Source organism: Phodopus roborovskii, unplaced genomic scaffold (genome assembly GCF_943737965.1).
Source record: "Phodopus roborovskii unplaced genomic scaffold, PHOROB, whole genome shotgun sequence".
Classification (NCBI taxonomy): Eukaryota; Metazoa; Chordata; class Mammalia; order Rodentia; family Cricetidae; genus Phodopus; species Phodopus roborovskii.
Window position 1 is genome coordinate 1,109,017 of NW_026125665.1, and position 22,762 is coordinate 1,131,778.

A 22,762-nucleotide genomic window follows, 5' to 3' on the forward strand; every position below is an offset into this window, starting at 1 on the left:
GGGATATGGGCGGGGTAGCAGGTGGGCTGAGGGGCGGGGCTATTGGCGGGACAAAGATGTTACTGGGCGGGACTAAAGGCCAGGGAGGAGCTGTCGGGGCGGAGCTACAATGCGTGGGTGGGGTTATATCTCGGGGCGGGGTTATGGGAGGGGCCACCGGTGAGGAACAGGGTTTTGGGAGGCAGAGGTATGGGAGTGGGGCGGGACATTTGTTGTGTAGGTAAGCATGAGGGGCGGAGCTATTTGATGTACGGTGGGAGAAAAGCACACTGTAGAGAGGGAGAGGCCAAATGTCTCAAAGCTGCTCCGGTACGGCTTGCTCCGGTAGGGCAGGGGCTCACAATGTATGCAATGAACAGGGTGCATGGAAGCAATCTGAGGGACTCGAGGCGGGGGCCTGAGTGGGCGTGGCCTCTGCAGGGCTCTCGGGCCTGTCTGGAGGCGGGACGCCACAGATCTCCGTTGGGGATAGGGACAGAGGCGGAGCCTCTCGTAAGGGGCGGGACTGAGCAACAAGCAACTTAGTGCTGAGCAATCGGGCCTGCTGAACTACTAAGTTACCTGGGGGTGGGGGGGAAACGGGGAGCGGGTGGGATGCAGCCCGACCCTCCTTGGCCACCTGCATCGGAAGGGAAGGCGACCTGGGCCCTGCGGACCGAGAACTCCTACCCGGATAACATCGGCGTGTCGCCTCCCATCGCCGTTACCCCATAGACCTGGTCCCTGGCAACTCAGAGACGAGTTGCGTACAGCACGGGTACCAGGGCTGCCTGCTTTCCGAGGACTCTGGCCCTCACTTTACCCTTGAGGTCCATGCAATGCACTCCTTCCATCCCCGGTCCCTCAAAACGCACTCAGGGAAAGGTCCGGCCCCGCCCCAACCCAGCCATAGTGCACATGACTTGGGGTCACTGAGACCTCGCTCTCAAACCCGGTGTCTCCTCCTCTACCTCACCCAGTTCCCCCTTCACTGCCAAAGCTAGTGCCGCCCCAGTACCTTTGCCCACGCCGGCCCCTCTGGAATACTATTGTCTCCACATTGACCACCCCACCCAGCCGGCCGCTCGTCCTCTCAAAGATGAAACCTCACCTCCTCCAAGTGGCCCCCCCAGCGTCTCTCTGACTCTCTAATTTCCCCTGAGCGCACACATTTCATGGTTTGTTTCCCCTTTAAGAACCCGAGCGGCAGATGGGCTGAACCGTCTCTTCCCATGTTTGTCCAACAGGGAGGACCCGGCACAAAAAGCATGGAGCTTCTTAGCCTCCAATAGAGGCACACGCAGCCTACAAAGGTGAGGTGTCCAGGGCTGTTTGCTGTCAGTGAACAGGAGGCGAGCTCCACCCCTGGGCTTTGTTTATCCGTCTGTGAACCCGGGATGCAAAGAACAAAATGTTCTTTGAGCCCCTGATCTCCCCAGATGATGCCAGCCCTACGGATTTTGTTGGCGGGCGCCGAAAGGAAGAAAGTCACCGGCATATGCAAGCCCATTCCAATGTACTTGGGTTAGAAGACAATATTTCATAACTTTGCCCCAGTGCTGAGGATCAAATCTTTTTCTTTTTCTACATTTATTTATTTAGTGAAAGGGATTTCGTCTCTGAACACACACCTGGAGGTCAGAAAACAAATTGGGGAGCTGCACTTGGGTGCACAGCAAGATAGCAATTGCGTTACTCACTGAGCGAACTCCAGAGCCTATGACTTTCGACTCTGCTACAGTGCAGTTACTCTCCGCAGATAATGGCTTTTTCACTTCTGTTTGTTTGTTTGTTTTAAGGCAGGTTCTCATGTGGCCCAGTCCAACTTGGAATTGTCTCAGTCTCCAAGAAGTTGCTAGTGCCACCACACTAAGCTTTGCCTGGATCCCAAGCTGGGAAGTGTTCTTTTGAAAGAAAAAGGAGGAGAGATTCTGGGGAGAGGCTCAGTGGTTAAAGCCATTGCTGTGCAGGATATGTTCCAGAGTTCGGATCCCTAGAGCCCATGGGTGCTGGAGGCCCACCTGTAATCCCAGTCTAGGATGGTGAAGATGGCAAATTGCCAGAGCATGATGCTGGACTCTGGGTTTGATTGAGAGACCCTGCCTTAAAGAACCAGGGTCTTTTGTTGTTGTTGTTTGTTGGTTTGTTTTTTGTCTTGTGAGCACACAACACATGAAAATTGCAAAAGAAAAAAAAAAAGAAAATTGCAAAAGAAAAGGCAATGTTGTAGTTGTATTAATCATTGAATAACTTACTCACCCGCGCCCCCGGCGAGGTAGACTCAACTCCTTCTGAAATAAGATAAAGAAAGTGGGGTCAACCCAGGAAGTCTTCACCCCTGCGCATCAGCATCACTCTCCCATGATCCAGCCACACCACATGCCTTGCCTCACACACTGTCCCACAGCTTAGTTTTTGCTCATATCTGAGTATCCCGACTATTTAAAATATAAGTGACTCCGGCAAAATGACTCAGTAGTAAAGGCACTTGCTGCCAAACCTGACCACCGAGTTCAATCCCTAGTACCCACACAGTGGAAGGAGAGAACTGAGTCTTGCAAATTTCCTCAGATCTAGAGGTGTTTGTGTACACACACACACACACACACACACACACACACACACACACGATAAATGAATAAATGTAATAAAAGTAATGAAAGGAGCCAGGAGCTCGGGAGGTAGAGGCAGGAGGACCTGTGTGAGTTCCAGACCAGTCTGGTCTACAGAGTGAGATCCAGGACAGCCAGAGCAACACAGAGAAAGCCTGTCTCAAAAAACAAACAAACAAACAAAAAATTGGTCTGCATCAACTCTGGCTTCCTCTACTGAATACAAGGCAGAAGAGAGCCCTGGCCTTGGGGATCACTGGGACAGAAGAGTCCCTCCTGAGCATATATATACACATGGAAAATCTGTGTTGTTTTATGTGTGTGTGTTTGTGTATTGGCACATGTGTGACAACTTGCAAGAATGGATTTTCCTTTTTCAGTGTGGATCCCAGGGAAGGAGACAGCCTGCCAGGCTTTGTGACAGGTGGCTTGACTGACTGAGCCATGCTGACTCTGGCTTTGTTTTTGAGACAGACTGTATGTAGCCCAGAGTGGCTTGAAGTTCATGGTGATTCTCCAGCCTCGGCTTCTCAACTCTTGAGAAGACAGAGTCTGCCACCAACTTCACATCAGGGAGTTTTTCCTCCTTAATTTTGAGAGAGATGTTAGAATCTCATAACTCCCAGACCTCCATGAAGGCCTTACTGTTGCTTTAGAGATGACCGTTTTAGCATCAGGAAGCCTGAATTAATAACTAGGGGACATTTCTGACTGCTGTGGCTCCTGTTACTGTTTAACCCATCACCAGCCAAAGTAAAAACTGTCCATATTATGTCTCATTTACCGAGCATCTACTGTACAGGTTGGGAAACGGAGGCAGAGACAGAATGGGAGAGATGAGGAATAGACATTCTAGACGCCCCCAGTCCAACAGACAAATTCATTGGGGCAGCCACGTTGAGGACATATACTATTTTTACAGTGGTGGGCTCCAAGCTATCCACATCCCAAGGCGAGAGTTTTCCATGGCAACCAGTGATGTCATCCGTCTCCACAGCCAATGAAGGGGGGGGGAACTGCCAGGCTCTGGACCACTGGGCAGCCTGGGGTTGGCAGGTGGAGGGGAAAGGATGGACCCTTGTTGTGCTCCAATCGGGATCTCTTATGTCTCCTCTCTGCATCATCTAGCTCCCCCACCACTATCAAGCCAGAAACAGAATTTGAACTCGGAGGTCCAGCCTAATACACCCCCAGTAATAGTTGTTTTCTTCGGATCTAGGGATGCTGCTTTGTGCAGCCCAACCTCTGTAACCCAGTTAATTCGTTTGGAAAACAGTGGGTTCCATAGAGCCAGGTGCCAGTGTACTCAGCGACGACCAGAAATTTAAAGGCATCCCCAAGATACAAAAGGACTCCAGGCGTGCATGCTGGGGGAGGGAGTGTTGCCAGGCCCCGGAAAGCTCCCCGGAAGTGGGCCCACGACATCCCGAGCCATCTGCTTCCCGCGGCCCCCTCGCCAGCTGCTCCTGTGGCAGCTCCCACACGGACACCCTGCTACTGGCTGTTTATTTTTCTTGAGGCCTCTCTCACAGCGCAGGCTGCTGGCCTGGAACTCATCATCCTCTTGCCTCAGCCTCCAAAGTGCTGGGATCACGGGCAGATGTCACTTTCTTTAGCCCTCTGTGACTCCTGTTTTTGTTATTGTACCCCTGGCTAGCCTTGAACTCCTGATCTTCCTGCCTCCTCCATCTCTTGAATGCTAGCATACTGTGTAGTACACTTGGTTTAAGTAGTGCTTGGGATCAGTCCAAGGGCTTCATGCATACTAGGAAAGCACTACAAGCACTCTATGATTTGCCCTTTAAATGCTGTCTTTAGGGTTTCCTCATGGATCGGAGTGCTGTCCCCATGCAGTTTGGAGGAACCAGACCTGCTCGTGGAGCACAGGAGCTAGGGTCAGTAGTCTGCACAGAGCTCAGAGTCTCCCGTTTTATAAATGGGAAAATTGACCACTGTGAGCAGGGCAGAAAGATGAGGGCTTGGAGCCCACTGGGGCCCCAGAGTCCACCCTCAGAAGTTTTCTGTCTGATAGGGATTTGGCTCTGTAACACCTATAGGCCTTAGAATTCAAGGCTATACTCCTGCCACAGGTTCCCAACTCCTGGAATGATAGGCATGCACCATCACCATTAGCAAAGACTCAACTCAGGGCTAAGTAGGCCTGGGGTGGGGGAAACAGTTACCCCCATATGGGCTATCCTGTGGCACGGGAGAGTGAGAGCATTGCTTGCCTTTCACTTACCCCAGAGGCTGCAGAGTCCAGCCTGGCCTACACTGTGAGAAGTAGTGACCAGAGCACACAGCCTGGGGCTCTGTCCCCAGTGCCATCAACCAGGCCTGGTTCTGTGCACTCGGGAGATGGAGACAAAAGGATTAGGAGTTCAGGGCCAGCCTTGACTACCAGAGAGGCTTCCTCCAGGATTTATGAATGGACCCTTTGACCTCCAGCTGGGTTCAACTTCAGAGAATTCTGATTGGTTGTCATGGATGCCTATCCTCTGATTGGCCGAGGCTCTATGAATTTCAGATTACAGATGTGCAACTTATTTTCTTACTCACAGATATCAGTTTACAGAGGGTGCCACCTTGCAGCTCAGGCTAGCCCAGAGCTTATTCTGTAGCCCAGCTTGACGTTCTAGAACAGGTTTATTAGTATATCCTACCGTGGCCTTTATTCCAGTGTCCTTTAAGCCCTCTTGTCTCCTGTTAGCAGGCAATCCCCTGCTCCAGCACCTGCCACAGATCCCCACTGCCCTGGCACCAAAGTTTAGCTTGTTTGTTCATTTATTTACCATGTGTGAGTATGCCACCGTGCCTCAGCACATGTGTGGATATCAGAGGACTAATGTCCTACCATGTCCACTCCAGAGATTGAACTCAGGTTGTCAGGCTTGGTTGCAAGCACATTTACCCTTGGAGCCTTCTCACCAGCCCTGCTCACCCCTATCCTCATCTGAGAAATGGGTTTCTCAGTATTGTTTTGCTATTTGTGTTTTTTAACACAGGGTTTCATGAAGCCCAGGCTGTTCTCAGACCCTCCTGCTGGGATTAAAGGTGTGCACCACCACGCCTGGTTGCAGACTTCAGCTCCACTTACAACACCTTTCCAGGCTCTGCGGCCTCTGGGCTTTTGCACCTGCTGAATTGAATTCTCTCCTCTGGTTGTCCCTGCGCACTTCCCCCCCACCCCCACCCCCCGTTCCCTGAAGCTCACCCATGGACGCCTGGCCCTGAGAACCGCTATACTTTCATGTGTGTAATGTGGGACCTGTCATCTGGAAATATTTACCCCCCACGTGGAACAGATCCCGCTTGTTGACGTCAGCCGCACCCCCATTTGTTCACCCGGAGGCGGCGTCTCTATTTTAAGAGGCTGAGGGCGGGCTCGCATCTAACTGGGGCCCGGCGACACCGCCGCGTACCAGCCCCGCCTCCACTCCCGCCTTCCCGCGCAGGTCTCTGACCCTAGGCTTCCTCCGGGGGACCCGCCCCACTGCTCCCGTCTGAGCAGCTTTACTCAATCTTCACTTCCCTAAATTCCACTGCCCTGTGCCCGGCCTCCGGCCGCCCGGGCCACCGTCCGACCTGCACTAGCTTCGGGTCTAAGGCAGTTGAGGCTGTGCACACAGCAGGCGCTCAATAAGTGCAGGGCAATCGGCAATGTGCAGTTCCCCACTGCAAACCTGTTGGCCGCTTAGGCGTGTTGCCCCAGCCTCAGAATCAACCAGGCAAACCTTTTTGAGTTTTGCAGATGTTACAGAAGGGGAAACTGAGGCCCAGAGAGGTCAGGGGCGTCGTCTTCCAGAATCTCATAACCGAGAGTGCCCTGGACTTGCATTCGTTCGTACTTCCCTGTGGCGCGGTAAATCAGGAAACCACCGCACTCACACACCCTGCAGATCCTTCCTTTCACACAGATCTGTGACCCTAGAGAGATGGTATCCCAGCTGGGCAACCTCGGGGTTGAGGGTGGCTTCCCTAGCAAGAGCCTCATCGGTGGAAGAGACCGGAGACAGAGGACTGGCTGCTAGCAGAGACTCTGGCCGGCGGCTGAGCTCTGTCCACCTCAGCGGCTGCACTCGCGGGAACTTGACGCCCTCCGGCGGGTGTAGTGAGACGACCCTGGAGCTCCTTCTCCCCACTCCAGAGGCCTAGCCTCAGTTTCCCCATTTGTCTGACAGAGACCTCTCCCTTCCCGAGGTGCGCAAAACGCTCTGGGCAGCAGGTGGGCAGAGGGCGCAATCTGACGCTCCCCGGCCTTCCTCACTCCCTGCCTCAGTTTCCCCGCCCGGAAGGCACTGTCCGCGCTCCCGCCCGCGCCAGGACTCACCTGGAGCCCGCGGCGCCGCAGGAGGCTCGGCTGGTCCATGGTTGAGTGTCCCCGGCGGCCGGGCCCGCCTCAAGCCACGCCCTTGTCCACTGACCACGCCCCCGAACATCATTGGTCCGGTCGGTCAGCTGATACCGGATGGCCCTTCCCCTCGGGCCCTGAGCATTTTGCAACTAAGCGAATGTTCTGCAGATCCCAAAACCAGGCTTTCAGACGAGAAGCCGCGAGCTGAGGCCACCCAGCAGGACCTTCACGCGGGGCTCTCACCTTGATACAAAAGCAATTCCCCAAGACTCCGTCTTTAAGAAAAAGTTGGTATTTTTTAAAAACCTATTTATCGTTAGAATTTTTTTTTTTTGGACAGGCTAGCTTTCTTATGTAGCTGCAGATGACTCTGAACTCCTCATATCCCTGCCTCCCCAAGTACTGAGATGACAGCTGCCGCCGCGACAGAATTTAACTAGTGCTGGGCTCAAACCCAGAGCTCCGTGCATACCAGGCCAGGTGCCGGCAGCTCTAGGTTATTTTCCCTGCGTTGCTGGGCATGGAATCCCGCACCCCACACACATATCGGCCCCTACCACAGAGACCCCTCCCATACCCAATTTTACGGATTTTTAAAAGCTATGTGGAGTCGGTCATGCTGGCGCTCACCCTTCATCCTAGCACGGAAGGAGGCAGCGGCAGGGCTAGAAACAAAGGTCATGCTCTGCTACATAGAGAGCTGCAGGCAAGCCTGGGCTACATGAGACCTTGTTCCAAAACAAATCAGACTTTTTAGTATCTTCATCACCACCTCCTAACCCTAAAATATCTCCAAAGATCCCATCAGCACCAGCAGGCACTCCAGCTCCTGGCAGCCCTCTGGTTCTGTGGATTTGATTGCACTGTGGGCGGTGTCTTTGGGTCTGCAGGCTGCCACTCCACCCACCTCATAGCGCTGTCAGGTGCGCCTTCCTTTTTGTGGCTGAGTAGTATTCCAGCGCTGTGAGGCTCACTGGCTCACCTACTGAGCATCACTGACCACTCCTCCTTGTAGCTATCCTGGGTTAGATGCAATAAATGTTCCAGAACAAGGAATGTCTTTTTTGGCATATTTTCCCGACTCGTGGATGTATACCTGAGAGTGGACTTCCCAGGGCCATATGGCAGCTTTGTGCTTTCCAGGGTTGGTTTCTCAAAGCCCCCGCTCACCAAGCAAACGTCAACCAACAGTGACTAAGTCTTCGGGCAAATGCTAGGTCCCTGCGACACACAGGCTGGAGTCTGGCTAAAAAACGAGCGTGCAAATTCTACCAATCACAAACACTGAACAGTAATGGACCCTTGTCCCTTAGAACTCTCCTGCTGTGTGGCCAGGCAGCAGGATCAGATGTTCAAGACCAGCCAGAGGTATATGAGACCACAAGCCTAAACATAAAGACGTAAATGAATGCCTTAGAGCACTGTATGTGAGTGATTTTTCTAAATGTTTTTACTGAGGCTGCAGACAGAGCTCTGTAGGTAAGACACAGGTCCCATCACCCACAAAACAGCTCACAACCATCTGTAACTCCAGGTCCAGGAGTTCTGATGCCCTCTGCTGGCTAGTAACAGTGCAGGCAAACACCACACATTAAATAAAAATAAAGAAAACCTTTTAAATTGTTCTTATTCATAAATGATGCTTGTGTGCTTATTAAATGAACAAGGTTTTCCTTGCAAACTCCTTTTCATCCTTCAACACCCTCCATGATTGCTTCTTCAGGGCTTCAGGCTCTCTTGGACACAGAAAGCAAAGTCACTCCTTCACTGGTGGCCATGGGGACATTCAATATTTCTTTTGATATGGTTTCCGGACCCTTGTAACCTGTTCCTTCCTGCTCACCGCCCCCAAATGTGTAATGTTTCTGAAAGTGGCACCCTGGGCACTTAGCTCCACCAGACCTCCATGAGCAGCAGCTGGGAGGAGCTAGAAGGGGGAGGGGAGGAAGGTACATGTGGGTGCCCCATATTGTGACCTCAATAAGGCAAGCCCTGGCACTCCAATGTGCCTGGACTCTCTCTACTTCTCATACCCCATGGCTCCTCCTCCCCCCAACCAGGCAAGCCCTTCAGCTTGTCACATGAAGAAGTATGACAAGGGCTCAGGACAGGGCGTGCCACATCAAGCACTCACCATATGTGTCTGGTTGCTGTTCACCCAGCCTGACCCACCTTCATATGCAGCTCATTGGGGAAGCTGAGTCAGGTGTGTGTGTGTGTGTGTGTGTGTGTGTGTGTGTGTGATGGACTGGCAGGGACAGGGAAGTGCAGAAAGACCCACATCTGGTCCCAGTGGGGATCCTTGAATCCATCTCTTTGCTTCCAGCTCTGGTCTCTGGACAAAGTTTTCCCCTCTATGCTGTAGAGCTATATTGAGATCATTAGAAGGATGAAGCCCAAGCTACAATCTTCCACAAATTTCCCTCCCTTGCTGGCTGGCCTAGAGCTTGCGGCCATCCTCCTGCCTCAGCCTCCCAAGTATGTCAGTGCACCTGCCCTGGCCTGCCTCTCTGCTCCATCTCTCTGACCCTGCCCCTCCCCCAGGCTCCCTGCACCCTCCCTTCCAGCGCCATTGCAGTCAGTCTATGTGGGATCACTGGGTGTGAGTGTCATTGTGCCAGGGCCAAGATACAGCCTCATTGTCCCAGAAGCACTGACCTCATAGCCTACAGGAAGCGTGACCCTGGGCCAGGAGGGCCAGCTGTGCTGGGGACAAGGCTCCTCCCAAAGCACATGAACTTGTCCACATGGGCCTCAGTTTCTCCAAAAAATTATCATCTGACTCCTTTATCTGAGCCCTGGAAATCAGGAGACTTTAACCCAAGACAGGGTTTCTCTGTCTTGGGTTGGAGGCTGTCTTGAGACTCACTCTGTAGACCAGGCTGGCCTAGAACTCCTGATCCACCTGCCTCTGACTCACGAATGCTGAGCTTAAAGGCATGCGCCACCACCGCTGGGCTGTGAAAACATCTTTAGAGAAAAATCATCATACCACTTAAAATTTCTCTCTTTTAAGACAGTCTATATAGTATTGGCTGCCCACAAATCCATGGTCTGGGTGCTGGGAAAAGAACTTTAAAATATAACTTACAGGCTGGGGGCCCAGTTTCTGGGCCTCTGCTTAGCATGCATGAAGCAGGGCTCCATGCCCAGCACCCCATAAACCAGGTATGGCTGTGACACCTGTCCCAGCCCCAGCATTGGGGAGGTGGAGGCAGGAGAATCAGGAGTTTAAGGCCAGCCTCAGCTACATAGTGAGCTTAAGTCCATCCTGAGCTACATGAGGCCCTGCCTCAAAAAAAAAAAAGGGGGACCCTCAGGCTCACTTATCTTGGGGATGGGTCACAGTGGGGGGTAGGGGTGGTGAGGGGCTGACTTCCTGGCTTTTACTTTCACTTTGACTGGCAGGGGAGGTAGTGACTTTTTCTTTCTTTTCTCCCTCATTTCATTTTTCATGTCAGCATGTTCCGGGGTGGGGACAGGGTGGCTGGGCCCCTTCAGCGGTGCAGAAGTTCCTGAGCTTCACAGCTCCTCGTGGACCTGATGGGGCTGAGAAGGACCGGCCAGCACATCTTCGCTGTCCTTCTGATTTGCCAGCTGGGCGGTGAGTCCTCCCAAGTGCTCAGCCCACATCTCCTGAGTGGAGAGGGAGGGGTTTGTGGAGTCTCCAGGTCTCTGAGCCGACTGTCACATAGGATCTCTGTGACCATGGTGGCAGGGGTCTCACTAGTTTGAGTTTCTCCTCTACTGAAGGTCCTGGTTCATCCCCATTTCCCATCTTCTTAAATAAGACAAGCTCAAGGAATTGCAGGCAGGCACATGTAAGGCTGCATGCTCTGCGCACAGCTCACAGCACACACTCACATGGGATCTGCACAGGCAGGTTCTTGGACACCTCATGGACCAGGCGGGGGTCCACCTCCATCATGGCTGCTGTGAGACTCTGGGCAAATTCTGTGCCTCTCTGTGCCTCTGCATTCCTCTGTAGGTCAGGGATCTGAAGTTTGTTGGCCCTCCCTTTCAGCTGGATGGAGGGAACAATCAGGGATGGCGATTGGAACGTCACACCAAAAGGGCTTCAGGACTTCTGGGACGCCATGCTGAGATTCTTAGCAAGAGGCAGGGACCCACGGAGGGCCGCCATCAGAGAGATAGCTGGCTGGTGGTGGCAAAGAGGGGACAGCATGGCCAGGAAACATGGCTTCAGGTTGTGAGACTGGGGTCACCAGAGAAAACAGGAAGCATTGAAGGGTGCACCTGCCACCTGAGAATCCAGAAGACTCCCAGAGTTGGCATAACCCTTGCTTGTGGTGTCCTACACTCTCACAGGGCAGCACTATCTCCTGGGGGCTGCCCCTGCCCTGACTGCCAGCAGCCAAGTGCACTCACTGGGTACCCCAAGTCTCCCCCTGCCCTGAGGAGGTCTAGGGCAGCACCTGCTCCTGCTTGGTGCCCATTCCTGTGCCAATGCTGTGCGACCTGGAGCCATAGGGACCTGAGGGATTCTGGGTCTGGGGTAGTCAGACGGCTGAGGTTCAACAGAGCTCTGGAAGGATAGGAACTCGGGATGAGTGAGGAGGTGAGGATGGGGAAGAGTAGGTGTGTGGGCAGATCAGTGAGTGGGGGCTGGGGTGAGAGGTCTTCCATTGGATGTGTTGATGCAAATAGACACACAGCCAGGAAGGGGGTAGGCAGGCTGATGCTCACCCCTGTGCCCTCCCAGACTCACATACCCCGCTGTGCTGCCAACCTCTGTCATTTTCTCTTGTCTTTCAGTGTCCTGTAGAGCTGACAGCTGCAACTTTGAGAAGCCACCGCTGTACCCAGATGGAGCCCCAGGTCTGGCATGGCCCCTCCCAGGCTGACAGCCACACCAGGCTTGCCTGCCTCTCTTGTCCCCATGTGTATTTCCATTGTCCTACTGCTCAACCTCGGGCCCCAGGCTGTCAGGCCCCAGCACAGCTGGGCCCTGCCTGTCCCTTCCAGGCACCATCTTGACCCGCTACTGGCTGCCCCTGCAGCCTGGTCACAGGGTTTAAGACCCTGTTATTCACATGGGTCAGTGTTTGGGACAACTACCTGCTACACATTCTCCCTATGTCCTTAAGTGGGATGTTTTTATTTGTTAACAGATTTCACAATAGGAACTCCAAGAGAAAGGTCCCAAATATACTGTTTAAAAAAAAATTACAGGAATCCAACTGTGGAGATGCACAGGCTCTTATCCCATGCATTGGAAGGCTGAGGCAGGAATTCATCTTTAGCTAATAAGGTTGAGGTCAGCCTGGGCTTCATGAGACTCAAAATCAAAACAAAATACTGTAGGGAAGTGGGGTGCAGTTCCCTGAGCAGGTAAGAAGATGCTAGTGCCCAGTGTTGCCTGAATAAGGGGTGTGGTCTCATTCAGCCCAGCAGGTGCAAAAAGGTTCCAAGGTGGAAGTCTGCCCAACAGCTATGAGGTCCAGAAACAGTGCTGGCTGGGTAGAGCAGGACAGGCTGGGAGGCGGGACTAGGACAAGGGAAGCTTCCTGCTGGGAGAGTCCCACTTCTCACTCAGACTTCTACAATCTCTTGAAGGCACCTTCTCAGGACCCAGGAACTTGAGTTGCTACAGGGTTTCCGGGGCAGACTATGAATGCTCCTGGCAGTATGATGGCTCTGAGGACAATGTCACTCACTTCCTGAGGTGCTGGTAAGGACTTGTCCCCACAACCTCACTTGATGCCCAAATCCCACACAGCCAAGATCTGTGTGTGAACTCGTGATTAACATGACCGCTGCCAATCTTTGTCATGTAAGATGCAGCATGTCACGGCAAGGGGTGGAAAGGCAACATGCTGCTTCCTAGTCTTTTTTTTTTTTTTTTTTTTTTTTTTTTCCAAGATAGGGCTTCTCTGTGTAGTCCTGGCTGTCCTTTGTAGACCAGGCTGGCCTGGAACTGACAGAGACACTCCTGCCTCTGCCTCCTGAGTAAAGGCTGGGATTAAACAATGCCTGACTCGTTTTCTAGTCTTTACTTCATGGTTCTCTCACCCATTCCCTCGCCCCCACCCATCCGCTTCCTCCACTGACTCATCACTAACCCTCCTCCGGCAGCTTCAGTGGTGGGCGATGCTGCTACTTCCCTGCAGGCCGTTCCAGGACTGTGCAGTTCTCAGAACAGGCTGGTGTCCCTGTGCTGTCTCTCGTCACGTTCTGGGTGGAGTCTCGGCTCAGCAACTGGACCATGAAGTCTCTGGAGATATCCCTGTACCTGTCTGAGTGGAGTGAGCTCCCTGCCTTACCTGTCCCTCTGTCACCCCAAGTCGAGGATGGAGGACAGGACATTGAAGTGTGGCAAGGAAGTCTTGCTGCTTGGGGATAAATACCCTGTCACTGGGCTCTTAGGTTTCTTCTGGTATAGCCTGATCTTCTGCTCCCCACAGGCCTGGAAGCCCCTCCTGGGATCTGTGTGTTTTCATGACTAAGCGTGTCTTTGACAGAGTCCTGTCCTGAGTGAGGATGTGGGTTGTGGGCAGGTTCAGGGATGGCGGATGTGGGTGGGCTAGTGAGTGGGGCCAGCATCCTTCCACTAAGAAGGGCAGAATGAACTCACAGAGGCAGGAAATTAGCCAGGGCAGCAAAAGTTTCTTTTGTCAGTGGGAACATTCTCCTGCAAGATGTCTGTTTGAGGAGATGGATACAACTGAGAAGAGAACCAGGGTTTTCTTCATACTCTACCTGGAGCCACACCCCAGCCCTTCCCTGGGGGATCCTAGGCGGGGCTCTACCTCTTATCATCCCCCAGGGTTTTTTCTTCAAGATTTATGTATTTTTATTTTACATGTATGTATGTTTTGCCCCTGTCTGGTGCCCAGGAAGGTGAGAAGAGGTGCTGAACTCCCTGGAGCTAGAGTTACAGACAGCTGTGAGCTGCCATGTGGGTCCTGGGAATTGGTGCTGAGTCCTCTCAGGTGCTCTTAACTCCTGAGTCATCTCTCCAGCCCCTTAATACAATCTATGTTTCTTAAATTGTTGGACTGGGGACATAGTCTACAGGTAGACATGAACCTAGCATTCACAGAGCCCTAAGATTTCATTCCAGCACTGCATGGATCAGGGGTGGGGGTGAACACTGGTCATGTGTGCTCTTGGGAGGCAGGAGGATGATGAGTTCAAGGCAAGCCTCAGTTACAAGAGACCCTGGGCTGAAGAAACAACAAAAGCTGAGGAGGAAAAACCCCGTTCCCCAACTCTAGGTGCAGAATGCCATCTCTGCATTCTCATCAGAGTGAACCACAGGTGTCCTGGGCAAACCTGGACATTTGCACTCAAATCACAGGCATGTTCTCCACCCCTACAGTCAAGTTCAAACCTCCTCTGGGAGATATCAAAGTGCTTCGTACAGACGGACAGTTACGCCTGGATTGGAATGTCACCGATGAGGTTCCAGCTGAGGTGCAGTTCAGGCGCCGGACGCCCACAACAAATTGGACATTGGTGAGTTTGTTTCCCAAGTCAAAGGCCACCTTAACACCATCCGTGTTGCCCAGTCTTCATCCCCAGGGTTGGCAGCTCTGCCTTTCCACTTGCGCTACAGTCCTCGGACCTTCCTCCTAAGCACCCCTTCCCAGTGGCCATCCATTCCCTTCCCTGGGCATCCTGCCAGCATCACACTTTTTTCACAAGCACTGGGCTGCCTTTCTCTGCCGGATCCCTGTAGTCCAGCCTGTTGCTTGGGATAGTTGTGAGGCCTATCCCGATCAGCTCACACCCACCTGGGCATCAGAGCAGTGAGGGTCACCTCTTGTTGCGCTCGATTCTTTGTCTCCTTTGATCCCTCCCTCCCTTCCCCATCCACTCCTCAGCCACTGCAGTCCCATGGTTCTCCCACTTCTATGATCCTACCTGGGCCTCAGTTTTCCTCACAGATAAATAGTCAATGTTTATCTGTGAGGAAAACTGAGGGGAGCTGGGCTTGGTGGCACCCACCCCTCACCCCAGCACTTGGGAGATACTGGAGGAAGGCACAGTGAAATTCAGGCTCTGAGAACAAAACAGAAAAGCCCCGACAGCTCATTTCTGGACCAGTAAGTTTAAACCAGTCATATACCCAATCTCTTTTTTAGGGTGACTGTGGACCCCAGGATAACTCTGGCTTGGGTGTGATTGAGGACATTCATGGTAGCATTTCTGGTAAGCATTAATGAGTCCCCTACTGCATGCAGAGCCTGTGGTCTGCCCTGTGGCTCAGTATGGGTTTATTCCCACTCTGTAGGCCACAGAGTGAGGTGTAAAAGAGCAGGGTGGCAGTGGAGGGGTGTGTCAGAGCCTCCTGCAAAGGAGCACAGTGGCTAAAGAGGGACCCAGGGACAGTCAGCAGACAGTGTTGGCCAGCCCCAGTAGGCTGACACCATGATCCATGCCCTGCCTCTACCCAGAGTCCTGCCTCTGCCCTGCAGTGAACGTGGCCCAGGAGTTCCAGATTCGGCGGCGGCGGTGGCAGCTCTCTTTGGGAGCTCCTGGAGGCCCCTGGAGTACTTGGAGCAATTCTGTGTGTGTCCCACCTGGTGAGGACCCTGGGCTACAAGCACTAGGAAAGGGTCTGCAGAGCTAAGTGTAATAGTGCACACCAGTCATCCCAACACCAGGGAAGCTGAGACAGGAGAATTGTGGTTTTGAGGTTAGCCTGAGCTCTATAGCCATACTCACTCTCAAAAGGAAAAAAAAAAAATGTGGCAGCAAGTTTCAGTCATCAGGCTGAGGGGGTTAAAAACAAGGCCACCAGAGAAGCCTGCATGGGCTTCCTGAACAGTACCCTGGCTTTGGCATATCTCCTTTGTCACTCTGTGAGGTCTCTGGGACAAAGCCACCTGCCTGGAGCAGGTTGCCATCTCTAGCTGAAGGCATCAGGCCTGACCCTGACTGAGGAACTTCACACCTGTGCTCTGAAGAAAATGGGAGGGGTGGGGGAGCAGCTCCTGTCCCAGCCAGGTCTTTATGGTCTTCTGAACACTGGCCTAGGTACTGCTTACTGGGGCTTTCACTGCTCTCCTTACAGAACCCTTCCCCCAGCCTGAGGTCAAGTTCCTGGTGGAACCACTGGGCCAAGGTGGAAGGCGACGTCTGACCATGCAAGGCCAGGTGACTGGGTCAGCCTGGGCTGTGCTTGGCCTGGGCAGGGGTACAAGGCAGGAGGGAGGAGAGAGAGACACAGATGAGAGGCAGGAGTGGCAGAGGCCACAGGTTGTGGGGTCAACCTTGGAGGTTGGCTGGGCATGGTGGCCAGCACCTGTCTCTCCAGCACGGGGGTCGCAGGAGGATGAGCAAGGTCATCCTCAACCATGACATGAGACCCTGTCTCTCTGCCAGTAACGGTGAGCTGTGGAGAGTGTGTGAGTAGGGAGGGCAGTGTCCTTGGTGTCCTGGGTCCCTATGCCAATCTCCTGCTTTGCAGTTGCTGCAGCCAGCTGTCCCCAAGGGTTGTGTGGGAGTCAGGTCCGGTGCGCAGGTGAAGTACGTGCTGCGTGTGCACATGTTGTCCTGCATGTGCCAGCCTCAGAGCCGGAAGACCGTGTTCCTAGGCAAGACGCTGAACCTCTCCGGGGCTGCCTACGACTTGGTCGTAGTCACCAGGACTCGCTTCGGCCGCAGCCCCTACCAGACGTGGCACCTTCCTGCCCAAGAGCTCACAGGTACCCCGGGCCCAGAGGAGGGACATGAGGGTAGCAGGTTCCATCCTATATGCACTGAGGATTTGCCAGGTCCGGGTCCCTTCCTCATACGCAAAACAATGAGATTAAGACGGTGTCCAAGTGGAGGACGCATGAAAACTTCAGTCATCGAGATGTATGTTTAATGCAGGACTTTAAAACAAACTCAGGTCACAGAGCCAGCTGGGCGGTGCTCCAACCTCCAGCCTGGGGATCTGTCGCCCTCTGCTGGCCTCTGTGGGACCTGCACACACGTGACAATTTAAAAAAATTCTATCTGGCAAGCTATACTTCAGGCCAGCTGCCTGCCTCCATCAGCTGAGCGATGGGAAGTGTTGTTTAGGTGCTTTCTGAGGCTGGTCTAGAACTCAGGCTGCTCCCTCAGCCTTTCAAGTGTTGGGATGACAGGGTTGGTTGTGGCACACACCCTGCTGTGTACCTTTTAATAAGTTACTTTTCATGAGAAAGTTCACCGTTTCATGTGGGCACACTTGCCAGGGTGTCTGTGGAGGGCGGAGGCCAACCTTCTGTCGGCAAGGTGAGCCTTCCATCCCTTGGGTCCTGGGAATGGAGCTCAGTCTGCCAGACCTGGCAGCAATAGTTTTGACCTACTTTGCCATCTTATTAGCCTCCTAAAATATTTTTATCTGCCAAAGGCAGACCCATGGTTGGGTACAGTGGCTCACAACTGTCAGTACTCAAGGCAGAGACAGTAGGATTTGGAACTCCACCACAGCAGACTCTTGTCACCCTCTGACCTGTGATTAAACTTTATGCCATGCACCCAGCATCTGTGAGCCTGTGGCCTCAGAGTTAGGCACAGCTGGCCTGGCTGCAGGCCTGTTGGAGCTGGCTTGATTGAGTCAGGGTGTTGATGGGCACCACACACATGCTGGTGGCTCTGCCTCTGTGTGTAAAATAGGGTGATGGTGGCACATGACTTTAGTCCCATCCCTTGGGAGGCAGAGGCAGGCGATCTCTGTGAGTTTGAGGCCAGCCTCGACTATAGAGTGAGTCCCAGGACAGCCAGGGTTACTCAAGAGAAACCCTGTTTCAAAAAAACAAAAACAAAAACCAGAGTCCAATTTGTAAACAGGTGATACCTGAACAGGATTAGCCTGGCAAACAGTTGATGCTCAATAAATGCTAATTGATCTCAGAGTTTGAGGCTGAGTGTGGGTCTATGATTCTCACTGACATGCTAGTGACACGTTGTTCCCATGGGTGCTCGGGGCTCCTTCCAGGGTTGAGAACCTTGAATGTCAGCGTGGAAGGCAATGTGACATCCATGCACTGGGCAGCCCAGGCTCCAGACACCACCTACTGCCTTGAGTGGCAGGCACAGGGCCAGGGCAGGAACCACACCTATTGTACTCTGATTGCACCAGAAGATGAGGACCCAGCTGGGACGGGTATGTCACTCTCAGATAAATATGCTCTGTGATAACACATGGCTAGCTCTAACCTCCAGGATCTGTGCAGACAGGGTGTCTGAAGCCCAGAGAGGTAACTTCACATACTCATAGTCACACAGCAGCTGGTCCAGGCAGAGGCTAGATAGAACCCTTGCCATCTGCAGCTTTGGCTGGGTTCCTGGGCTGCTCCCTGGGCAGGTCACACCCTGGGCATAATGCATCTCACATATTAACTATAGTGATTTAAACACTCCCTATGTGCCAGGGAGGGTGACAAGTCACAGTTGCTAGTGGTGAGTCAGTGAGGGCTGAAGGAGCTGGATGGTCCTGGCAGTGTCTTCTGACTCTCTGCTCTGAGCTTGGACTCTCCCACAGTGCGGAGGTTGGAGTAGTGGAATGAAGGATCCAGGAGAAGAGGCTTAAGGGCTTTGAAGCATGAGTGGAGTTTTCAAGGCAGTCAGCAGAAGGCAGCACAGACTGACCACTAAGGACATACTTGTTTAGTGACCCCCTGCTCTGCTGGTCCTTCCAGTGACCCACAGCTGGAGCTCAGAGCCTGCCCTGGACCAGGAGGAATGTTACCGCATCACGGTGCTCGCCTCCAAGGATCCAGAGAACCCAGTGCTGTGGTACACAGTCCTGTCCAGTTACTACTTTGGGGGTAATGGTGAGTAGCTCTGATTTGTATCCTTGATGACCTTGGAGTGTTAGGTGACACGATGGCTGTGGGTGGGGCCAGAAATGTGGGCGGAGCCAAGAATTGAGCAGGCAAAATGCTAGTGCTGTGGGTGGTGGGTGGAGCCATGCATGCCAGTGGGTGTGGCCAAGGCTACACGTAAACCCATATTGTACTTAGGGAGGTAGGTGGAGCCATGCCAGTGGGGGGGGGTGTCATCTGGTGGGAGGTCCACCATGGAGGAGGCGTGGCGCTGGATGTGGTCGCTGTGGGCGGGGCCTTCCCTCGGGCTGCCTCACAGCTGACAGGTTTTGTGCAGCCTCGGTGGCTGGGATCCCAAGCCACGTGTTGGTGAGGAACCACAACGGGAACTCGGTGTTCGTTGAGTGGGCGCCGTCGAGGCTAAGTGCCTGCCCGGGAGTCCTGACGCGATATGTCGTGCGCTGCGAGGCTGAAGACAGCGAGTGGGCATCAGGTACAGTGGTGGCATCAGCGGGAACCCGACTATATGACATGGGCTGAGGCAGGGCACACCCCCAGTCCTCCCCAGCCAACTGGAGGCCTATATGAGCCTATGATGGCCATTCTCATTCGAACCACCGCTTTCCTTTTTAACTATGTATTTATTAATTCGTTTACCATGTATGATAACATGGTGTCCACGGAGCACGTGTAGGCCAGAGGAAAGCTTGTGGGTCGAACTCTCATCAGGCTGGGCAATTAAGGCTTTCAAGGAGGACTTGCCAGTCTGCCTGGCTTTTTTTTTTTTTTTTTTTTTTTTTCTCATTCTGTAGCCCAGGCTGGCCTCAAACCTACAACAATCCTCCTGTCTCAGCTTCCCTAGGAAATCTCTATTTCCCAGGACGTGCACTGAGCCAACATCCTGTTCTCCTTGACTATTTTTGTTACCTCTTAAAACCTTCGTTTATCGCTGATGGTTTTAAGTGTACATGTGTTGCCTGCATCTGTACCCATTGTATCCATGTGTGAGCCTGATGACCGCAGATGCTGTCGGGACCAGAAATGGAGTCACCGACAATCATGAGCTGCCTTGTGGCCAGGTGCTGAGTTCTGAGCTCATCCTCAAGCCAATCTTGGACCCCACAGGGCTGCCCCGAGTGTCAGGCTGGCCCCACCGGCCATGAAAGGACCCCTAACCCACGTTGCCTCCCTCCAACAGAGTGGCTCGTGTCACCCACAAAGACCCATGTGACACTTCAGGGACTGCACAGTGGCGTGGTGTACAAGGTACAGGTGCGAGCAGACACTGCGCAGCTCCTAGGCTTCTGGAGCCGCCCCCAGCGCTACAGCTTTGGTGAGTGGGGACAGCTACCAGCTGCTTACCCACCATGCACTTTGCCGCTCTTCCCATAATGACCTCCACATCCCTGCGGTGGCTAAGAATCCCTCTGTGGCTTTCCATGGACCTTGCAGAAAGGACCAGTCAAAAACTCCTTTTCTCTTCCGACCTACCTGATCTGCCTGCAATATTTGATTTTCCCTCGCCCACTTGTCAAACTCCTATTTATCCTTCAAAACTAAGCTGTAAAGTTCCCTGTCTCTAAACCACAGTGCCAGAGGAACCACCCTCTTCCCTCTTGACTCCTTGGGTTGCTTGCTGTTCGTGGGTCAAGCTGTGTCTTCCCCAGTAGGGCGGCTCCTGAGGTGTGGGAAAGGAAGAATGGGCACACCTCCCTCACCTCAAGTTGTCCCGCCCCCAGAGGTGCAGTTTTCCCGTTTGTCCATCATTTTCGCGTCTCTGGGGAGCTTTGCCAGCGTCCTCCTCGTGGGCAGCCTCGGATATATCGGTTTGAACAGGTAACTCGCGCTAGGTCACTGTTGAGCCTAAAGTGTGTATCTGCTCTGGCCTTATAGACGAGGAGACTGAGGCACTGGGGGCCAGGAACTGGATCGCGGCGCAGAAATGGGGTGTGGTGTGCGGGACTAGATCCACACCACACCCTTCACAGCATAACGGGAAGAAAAGGAAGATTCAGAACTCCTCTCTGATCTGACATCTTTTGTTCCCAGGGCGGCCAGGCATTTGTGCCCACCCCTGCCCACACCGTGTGCCAGCACAGCTGTGGAGTTCCCTGGCAGCCAGGGCAAGCAAGTAAATGTTCCTTTTCAGCTTCCAATTGTTTGATGCGTACTGCGGGTAGTGGATGTTGTCCAGTACAGCTCATCCAAACCACCCCAGCGCGGGCTGGAAAGCCAGACAGAGGAATCTTATAGAAGCAGAACTTAAATGGCTTTGACAGAAGGGAAAGTTGAAAAATAAAGACAAGGCTGTGGGCTTCAGGCGTGGCTGGATCCAGGAACACAGGATCCAGTTGTCTGGGAGTAACTCTCCTCCTGGGGGTCTCACCCTTGCCTGCTTTAGGGGTCTTTCTGGCCTCTCCATTAGCTAACAACCAAGTCTCAGGGCCAGCTGTGATTGGTCCACCTGAGTCACACGCTTAGGGGCGCTTGTGGCTGGAATCCTCTGATTGGCCAGTCAAAAGAGATGCGAGGTCACGCGGGCTGGGGAAAGGAAAATTCTCCTGAGAACAACTGGGTAGACATGGGTAGATCCACTCCACTATAGTCCTACAAGCGGCCAATTACATAGCCCCGCCCACACAAGACAGCTCTGTCCTGCCCCCTCACTCATCCTGGCTCCGCCCTCACGCTCCTCTTCACTCTGTCCCGGTCCCGCCTACAGCTCTGGCCCCGCCCACACACCTACTCCAGTCTGTCACGGTCACGCCTGACTGTGTCACTCTATTCTAGGCTTGGCAGTGGAGCAGCCCTGAGGACTTCCCGGAGGTGCTGTGCCCGCGAGAGACACTGGTGGTGGAGAAGGCCCGGGACACAGATGATCGGGCGAAGCCTCCCCAGGCTGCCCCTGTGCCCGTCCTGGACACCCCACGGTCCTTGGAGGCTGAGAGGCAGGTGCACGGACGCTCGGAGGCCAAGGTCCTGGGACCAGGCAAAGACTGTCCCCGCAGCAGCCTGGCCCACGAGAGACTCCCGCTGCTCCTGGGGGATGTGACCCAGAGAGCCTCCGCATTTGCCGATCTTTGGTGGACCCAGAAGGCTGAGGAACCAGTACCGTCCACCCGGCCTTCGGGGCAAGAGGACTGACTGGTATAGGAGACACCTATTGCGAGCGCAGCCACTCCCTCCTGGGCCCCTGAACCGCAGCAGCTGGTCCACAATAGCTGCTCGGTTTTATAGATGTGAATACTGAGGCTCCAAGAGGGTGAGCGTCTCACTTGAGACCACTTAGCATTGGCAGGACGCAAATCCAGGTCTGAGTGACAGTTGCCTTTTTCTCCTCCAGCTATAGCGCCTCTCTTCTACTCTCTCCAGCACCGGTAACCACACAGCCTGCGAGGGAACCCTAGAAATGGCCTACAAAGGAAACTGCTCAGGCAGCTGGGCACTCAGCACTCGGAGCAAAGCTGGGCACTATTACTGGTCTGTTTTTTGGGTCTTTTAGTCTGAAGGGACCTGGTCACAGGCTGAAATTGGCTCCTGTGTCCTGAGCTGGGGTCCAACTCCAGGAGCACTAGACAGGGAGTCTGGATGTTTCTAGAGCGCCATAATTTAGGTGACTCAAAAGATGGGACTAAGTACCGTGAGAGTGGGCTGCATGCCCCCCTAGACTTCTGGGGGAAGGTTACACATGCAGATTCAGTTTCCCTATTGGAGTACTGAGCACTTAATAAACTTAATAAAGGGCTGAAGCTGGTCATCACGTATACATCTGTCATCCCAGCACCAGGGTGGCAGGGCAGGACTGCATAGAGACTTCCAGGATAGCCTGGGCTACACTAGTCCCTATCTGGACCTGAGTGGGAGACAGCTGAGGCGAGAGGCCTCGGTGTCCAGAACATGGGCCTTGGGTGGCCCCAGCGCCCAAATGCACCCAGGGTCCCCTTCTTACTGCGCAGCTGATAGAGTCGTTAGCTTCTCACATGACCGCCAGGGGGCAGCAGCGGCGCGTGGCCCGGGCACAGGGAGAGTAAGAGCCCCTGAGTGAGAACTCG

General features: G+C 53.6%; 1 protein-coding gene across 1 annotated transcript; it reads left to right on the forward strand.

The window, feature by feature from the left end:
* Positions 1-10,485: 10,485 nt before the first annotated feature.
* Positions 10,486-22,446, forward strand: Il12rb1 (interleukin 12 receptor subunit beta 1). Its single transcript, XM_051178126.1, has 16 exons — positions 10,486-10,549; positions 11,722-11,784; positions 12,523-12,637; positions 13,042-13,211; positions 14,288-14,424; positions 15,054-15,120; positions 15,366-15,494; positions 15,986-16,068; positions 16,382-16,619; positions 17,882-18,049; positions 18,585-18,719; positions 19,048-19,203; positions 19,909-20,043; positions 20,450-20,546; positions 20,760-20,841; positions 21,501-22,446. Exons 1-16 carry the CDS (start codon positions 10,489-10,491, stop codon positions 21,852-21,854), a joined length of 2,190 nt encoding a protein of 729 aa, XP_051034083.1. The 5' UTR covers positions 10,486-10,488; the 3' UTR covers positions 21,855-22,446.
* The last annotated feature ends 316 nt before the right edge of the window (positions 22,447-22,762 follow it).